General features: G+C 40.2%; 1 protein-coding gene across 1 annotated transcript; it reads right to left on the bottom strand.

Moving 5' to 3' along the window:
• Positions 1 to 3,465: 3,465 nt before the first annotated feature.
• Positions 3,466 to 7,710, bottom strand: ubc (ubiquitin C). Its single transcript, XM_039677412.2, has 2 exons — positions 7,572 to 7,710; positions 3,466 to 5,854 (listed from the first exon to the last, which is right to left on the bottom strand). The coding sequence occupies exon 2, from the start codon at positions 5,845 to 5,847 to the stop codon at positions 3,562 to 3,564; it is 2,286 nt and encodes a 761-aa protein (XP_039533346.2). The 5' UTR covers positions 5,848 to 5,854; positions 7,572 to 7,710; the 3' UTR covers positions 3,466 to 3,561.
• Between the last annotated feature and the right edge of the window lie 212 nt (positions 7,711 to 7,922).

Here is a 7,922-nt window from a genome sequence, read left to right as displayed (position 1 = left end):
AATATGCTCTCTTTAGGTATACTTTTGAAAAGGTACAGCCCCAGTGACAGCATTTGTAACTTTTTTTCTGAGAGTGAAGATAAGAAAGGCAGGAGTACGTTTTAGAGGATGTTCTTTTGTATATAAACTGTGTAAAATGAGAAGACCGGGGCCCTTCTCATATCAGAGTCTGTCTGTGTGTGAACTGCCTTTCTTGCAAGAAATAAATACTTATATTTATCTTTCGAGATCTTCATTTTTTGTTCTTCAATTGTTATTTAAGCTCTATAGGCAAGAAATTTCCACGACAAGTCTTAAGGCTTCACTTAACTGACAGGGCGAAAATAAAAACATGTCCTGTTGAGAAAATTAATAAGTTATTCTGCAGTACTCTATGCATTTAAATCATCCTATTATGTTAATTTTGCCAGGCCTATATGCAGATTTGATTTGAATGATATTTTAATTATAATACAATCATTTATGTATTTTTAGAACATATGGCGTATCATGTCTGACAGAGCGAATTATGAAAGTGGCACAATAAATGTTCAAACAGAGCCGCTGGAAGAACATGATTAGAGTATTGTATCTTTATTGGATAAGTATTTGCCACTGATAACTCATGTGTATGTAACACAATTACTTGAATCTCTTATCTGTGTCTTAGCCGTGGTGACGCAGCTATATTTATCTTTGTGACTTGAAAAGTTATGACGCAGTATCTTTGATATTTTTCCCAGATTTTGGGGTGGAAAACATAAATATAAGTTGAAATGTATTGAAGCACATAATTGATCCATCCTAAGAAATTTTGCATGTTTGAATCTCTCTCTTTTTTGTGACAGTGTTGGTATTCAGGGACCTATATATTACAATTGTCTCAATGCAGGTATGACCACACTTTACCCATTTTGGAAACATCAAAGTACAGACTGTTCAGTTAAAATTTCACCTAAAAAGCAAAACAAATAAAACAGTGAACGCCTTTCAGAAGTTTACTCGACACACCGGTATATCATTATATGGCGTCCCATCTGAAGGTTGCCAAATAAAAGCATCACACTCCAAAAAGAAGTTTCATGTTTCTTGGTGTGCCCGTGCAAGTCTAACATCTACAAATCCGTCAAACTGAAACTTTCACCTCATTTGACATTTAATACTATAATACTGTGAAATGTCGATCAGGTTGAAGGCGAAACATCATCAAAAGAGCTTTTTAAAAAGGCTAATCATGTGATTTTTTTACTTTTAATCTAAGACAAATCTGGACTGCATGGAAAACAAGAAAACTGTTTGGGCCCTGAAGAGCATGACAAATATGATAAACCACAAATTATAAATGATATTTGCAAGTGCATAGAAATGTGTGTGTATTTAGTGAATGAAATGTTCTGACAACACATGACACTGTGATGCATCGGAATAGTCTAAATGTCCTTATGTAACTAACATGAAATTCGTTGAATGCAGAAAAATATAAAATCAGACACACTAAAACACTCACCGGACCAATCTTACTTTTTAAACACAACAATGGCATTCTTTACTGAACATTTAACAGGCCAACATTAAGAGCTTTATCTATTGCTTTCAATGAGTGTCGTTGTTTTCAGCTCAGCTTGTTTCTCATTTAGTGCTGCACTATTTTCAGAAGACCAGTTAAGTATTTTAGGTATGGCTGGCTGATTGGATTCTGTCCAAGACGATGCAGTAAGTAGGCCTAGTCAAGAGACGTTATATGTGAATGCCTGGAATTACTAACACAAAGCTTGATTTGTATCTTTACACAATACACAACTTTAGGTTGCTCAAGATGTGCTGCTGGTCAATTTGAATGAAGTGTCTGCTACACTATTTGATGCCAAAACAAACTGAATGGTTTAACAAAGCAGATGTTAGATAATGGTTTATTTATGACCAACCCAATAAAATGCTGCAAGCTCTCTTGTGCAAAAAGTACCAAATAAATCAGCTTCTCTTAGGGCTAATTCATTTGGAATTGGGGCCAGTTCAAGAAACTGAAGCAAAATAAGAGGCCGGAGAATATGAGTAATTATGGTAACAAATAAAGAAATTACAACATACTGAAGGAATCAACATATTCTATTTTGTAAATGCAGAACAACATATATGCACATTGTGATGCAATAAGACACATAGGCCCAATGCATTGTTACATTTAAATGGAAATACTGTGTTGACAGGCAACATCAAATGTATCTCCACCAACAAAAATAAAAACGATATTTTATCAAGGCAAATTATTTAAAATAGCGTTACTCAGTTTAGGTGAGCCATAGCACACTCGCGTCAACGACAATAAACGCGTATTTCTGTGTCCATTCATTGTTGAACTGTCTGTTCTCTGATTCAATTTTTCCTTTTGTTTTTAAAGAGAGAGACATTTCAAACTTCGTGTTTAGGCTATGACTCGAATAGGTTTTTTTCTTTTTCTCATCCAAACCGATTATGTTTATCAGTGGTTGAATATCAGGCAAGGATAAGTTTGTGTGCATTTTGTTTTATAAGAATAGACGAGAGTCTCCACCACGGGTGACTGCGTGACACCTCGTCGGAAGACTGCGCGAGCCACAAGAGTATCCGCGCCAATGATCGCTGCGGCAACGAGCACTTGATCACTTGATTTCAAAAACACATTTCAGCGCTAGATCGCCTCGTACTTAACAAACGAAATGAATGCTCTGCTAGTTGACTGGAATTAAATAGCCCTTAAACAGTTTTTACAATATAGTTGAACTGCCCTCAACCAAACCAGAAGGATTTAAAGTGCACCTGCATTTATCATCACTACCCATTCAGGAATAATGACTCAAGGGTCAGACGAAATACATTTAAAAGAGCCGTTACATACATGAATGCCCTCCAAAGTATAACGGCATTAAAAGGGATAACGAATAGCTTTTTTGCAAAAGCTCTGGTGGCATCTTGTGGCTGGATGAACAATTGCAACGTGCCACAGAGGTAGCTATGACAAGAGAATGACCCATGTATTGGAAGAGGGCTTTTCAGTCTTTATGCCATGGATCCCTAAAGATGATCAACCTCATTATGAAGAAACCAACCCTAAAATGGAAGATTTTTTTAATAGAATGCTCAAATCCTCATTCAGTAATGAACTGTTCATTGTATTTTGTAAATTTTTATATTTAAATGGAAAATCTAAATTAATCAAATTTAACACATTCTTTGTGAAAACCTGTAGTAGATAACATGAAATTACACACATGAAACACATTGGAAGAGCCACCTTTAGTTAAGGGTTATTTCTCATGTCCCAAAAAAATGTAATTAAAGTGCACCTACACAATTAAATACTATAAATACTCAATGCATTAAATTTTACTAATTTAACTTTAAACCATTAAAAACACCTATAAAACAATTTTAATGGCCAAAATGTAAACATTTGTAATCTATTAAAGAATTTTGTGAATTACTTAAGAGATGAGACAGACAACAAAATCAGGAATGCCAGAACTTTATTGAATGATTAAGATGAACAAAAGAAATGGTAATTGGTCTGATAATTTTCAAGACTTATATATTAACTTAAGCATTTTAATTGCCCCCACGAAGACGCAGAACAAGATGGAGGGTGGACTCCTTCTGGATGTTGTAGTCGGACAGAGTGCGTCCATCTTCCAACTGTTTGCCAGCAAAGATCAGACGCTGCTGGTCAGGAGGAATGCCTTCCTTGTCCTGGATCTTGGCCTTGACGTTCTCAATGGTGTCGCTTGGTTCCACCTCAAGAGTGATGGTCTTGCCAGTCAGGGTCTTGACGAAGATCTGCATACCACCCCTGAGGCGGAGCACCAGATGGAGGGTGGACTCCTTCTGGATGTTGTAGTCGGACAGTGTGCGTCCATCTTCCAACTGTTTGCCAGCGAAGATCAGACGCTGCTGGTCAGGAGGAATGCCTTCCTTGTCCTGGATCTTGGCCTTGACGTTCTCAATGGTGTCGCTTGGTTCCACCTCAAGAGTGATGGTCTTGCCAGTCAAGGTCTTTACGAAGATCTGCATTCCACCCCTGAGGCGGAGCACCAGATGGAGGGTGGACTCCTTCTGGATGTTGTAGTCGGACAGCGTGCGTCCATCTTCCAACTGCTTACCAGCGAAGATCAGACGCTGCTGGTCAGGTGGAATGCCTTCTTTGTCCTGGATCTTGGCCTTGACGTTCTCAATGGTGTCGCTGGGCTCAACCTCAAGAGTGATGGTCTTGCCAGTCAAGGTCTTTACGAAGATCTGCATACCACCCCTGAGGCGCAGCACCAGATGGAGGGTGGACTCCTTCTGGATGTTGTAGTCGGACAGTGTGCGTCCATCTTCCAACTGTTTGCCAGCGAAGATCAGACGCTGCTGGTCAGGAGGAATGCCTTCCTTGTCCTGGATCTTGGCCTTTACGTTCTCAATGGTGTCGCTTGGTTCCACCTCAAGAGTGATGGTCTTGCCAGTCAAGGTCTTTACGAAGATCTGCATTCCACCTCTGAGGCGGAGCACCAGATGGAGGGTGGACTCCTTCTGGATGTTGTAGTCGGACAGCGTGCGTCCATCTTCCAACTGTTTACCAGCGAAGATCAGACGCTGCTGGTCAGGTGGAATGCCTTCTTTGTCCTGGATCTTGGCCTTTACGTTCTCAATGGTGTCGCTTGGTTCCACCTCAAGAGTGATGGTCTTGCCAGTCAAGGTCTTTACGAAGATCTGCATTCCACCTCTGAGGCGGAGCACCAGATGGAGGGTGGACTCCTTCTGGATGTTGTAGTCGGACAGTGTGCGTCCATCTTCCAACTGTTTGCCAGCGAAGATCAGACGCTGCTGGTCAGGAGGAATGCCTTCCTTGTCCTGGATCTTGGCCTTTACGTTCTCAATGGTGTCGCTTGGTTCCACCTCAAGAGTGATGGTCTTGCCAGTCAAGGTCTTTACGAAGATCTGCATTCCACCTCTGAGGCGGAGCACCAGATGGAGGGTGGACTCCTTCTGGATGTTGTAGTCGGACAGCGTGCGTCCATCTTCCAACTGTTTACCAGCGAAGATCAGACGCTGCTGGTCAGGTGGAATGCCTTCTTTGTCCTGGATCTTGGCCTTTACGTTCTCAATGGTGTCGCTTGGTTCCACCTCAAGAGTGATGGTCTTGCCAGTCAAGGTCTTTACGAAGATCTGCATTCCACCTCTGAGGCGGAGCACCAGATGGAGGGTGGACTCCTTCTGGATGTTGTAGTCGGACAGCGTGCGTCCATCTTCCAACTGTTTACCAGCGAAGATCAGACGCTGCTGGTCAGGTGGAATGCCTTCTTTGTCCTGGATCTTGGCCTTGACGTTCTCAATGGTGTCGCTGGGCTCAACCTCAAGAGTGATGGTCTTGCCAGTCAGGGTCTTGACGAAGATCTGCATACCACCCCTGAGGCGGAGCACCAGATGGAGGGTGGACTCCTTCTGGATGTTGTAGTCGGACAGCGTGCGTCCATCTTCCAACTGTTTACCAGCAAAGATCAGACGCTGCTGGTCAGGTGGAATGCCTTCCTTGTCCTGGATCTTGGCCTTTACGTTCTCAATGGTGTCGCTTGGTTCCACCTCAAGAGTGATGGTCTTGCCAGTCAAGGTCTTTACGAAGATCTGCATACCACCCCTGAGGCGGAGCACCAGATGGAGGGTGGACTCCTTCTGGATGTTGTAGTCGGACAGCGTGCGTCCATCTTCTAACTGTTTACCAGCGAAGATCAGACGCTGCTGGTCAGGAGGAATGCCTTCCTTGTCTTGGATCTTGGCCTTGACATTCTCAATGGTGTCGCTGGGCTCAACCTCAAGTGTGATGGTCTTGCCAGTCAGCGTCTTCACAAAAATCTGCATCTTTACGCTAGAAAGCAAACAAATACAAATTGATTAACACATGTTGCATTGGTGAATGCTATGCCCTTGTCAGAGTAAAACAGTTGCTCGTCTGGACAAATAGGACTTTTGGTGCAAATATAATTTATTCTGAAGCAATATTTTGTGTTTTAAATCAGACTGGAAAAACAAAAACCTGCATTTGCGATTTACCCCAGGGCATTCTCCCCATAGCCTTATAAAGATCATGTATAATTTAAAATTCTTAAATGTTTTTAGATTTTAAATCTAAATTCTTAGATTTTAAATTTCTTTTCTTGCCTTATTCAATTTGAACAATGACACAATATGGCTGTTACCTCTCAAATTAACGCACTTGCACTGAAAAATTACAACTGCATAAACGTTATGAGATGGTTTTAAATATACAAGTAAGTGTTAAGTGGGAGGGGGGATAATTTGACTTAAAAATTAAGCTAACCGCCAGATATCTTAATGGAGTCATTTAAAAAATGTGGAATGGCAATGGTTTATGAATGGGTAACTGAATCTTTGACAACCAATTTGATCAAAACACAAAATCATTAAGTAATGAAACAGATGAGTGTTGCTGTGAGATGAGCTATGGTTCCATGGAATGTTTATTTTTACTACTGAAATAGAAGTCAATTTAAAATAAAAATGTACGTGACATTAATATCAACTAATTTATTTAACAGAACGTTATACGAAATGGTCAGATTTTCAATCGTGATGGTATTGAAGACAGAAATTCTTGGATGTGTGATGTTGCCCAGTTACTATCATGTTAAATTAAAAACATTTAGTAGTTTTACGCAGTTTAGTAACTAAGCTTGTGTGCTGTTCGTTTGTTTCGATTTCTCAACTGCGCATCCTTGTTAGTCAGTATGCACATTATCCATACTTAAGTTACACTAACGTAAACCTAGTAACACAGAACCTTCTCGCGGTTCGGTTAGGCCCTGGTTATTTTGATATGGGCTAACGGTTTAAGGCTAACTGTTACTTGTCCGGTTGGGGAAGTAAACATATTTTTCTCACCCCTTCAAAAAAAACAATCAACTTGTCATGGACCAGCGTTGATGCGGAGCAATGAAACTGCTCATTTAGGATCGTAAGACAAGCCCAGGAATTTTCTAGAAGGTTAATCAAAAGAAACAGAGGTAGCTGTGCTTACGCCATCATTACTGCTGACACAGCTATGAGTCAGGTTTAACAAATGGGCGATTGAAAACAAAATGGCGACATTAACAGAAAACGGCCAGAAAAAACAAGTAGAATACATAACAAACGTTATACATATTAAAAATGAGTTAAAATTCGATGGGATGAATAGTTTAATAACGTGTCGACGACTGACAAATGTTATAAACGCAGATTAATCCAGATATTCTATTACCTCACCGCCCTATTTTGCGGCCTAAATCGCCGCCAAATTACTGAATGCGTTTAAAACTCGCATAACTCATCGACGATTATTCAACATTATGTTAACACTTAAACACATTAAAATGGTAAAAAAAAAAAAACTAAATACCAAAGAACAAAGAAATTTGGTCCTCAGAAACCACCAGGCCGGATAAGTTAGCATAAAAGCTACCGCGTTAGCTTTTTCAAAAACATACGAATAAACATTCGAAAAAGACCTCGAATCAAACAAAATTCGGTTGTTTTTAAGCAGTTATATAGCTGGCGTCGTTTGGGTACATTTACTTCATACTTACAAACAAATGTTCTTTTCTTGAGGAGCACGGAGTTTATGAGTCTCTTTTCTTTCGTCACGGGAGCGATTCTATCTGGTCAAAACAAAAGATCCGGGTATTTATACACAACGTGCGGTATCCTTCCGCCGCTACGCCCAACGCACTATAAAAGAACTGCAGCTATTAAATTTGAAAACTTGGTTTCATGGGAAACAATAACACATGTGTTATACTGAACATATACGAATAATAATTTTATACAATAGTTTTGTGGACGTAAAACAGATTTGTTTATTGTTGTGTATTCGTGGGGGTTGGGGGACCGGCGGAGTGATATTTTCTGCACACGGTTTGCCTTGATCAAATGTTTTG

This window comes from Pimephales promelas, chromosome 23 (assembly GCF_988280905.1).
Source record: "Pimephales promelas chromosome 23, fPimPro1.hap1.1, whole genome shotgun sequence".
NCBI classification, from domain to species: domain Eukaryota; kingdom Metazoa; phylum Chordata; class Actinopteri; order Cypriniformes; family Leuciscidae; genus Pimephales; species Pimephales promelas.
The sequence above is the reverse complement of the archived record's forward strand: the minus strand, read 5'-3'. Positions and strand labels throughout refer to the sequence as shown.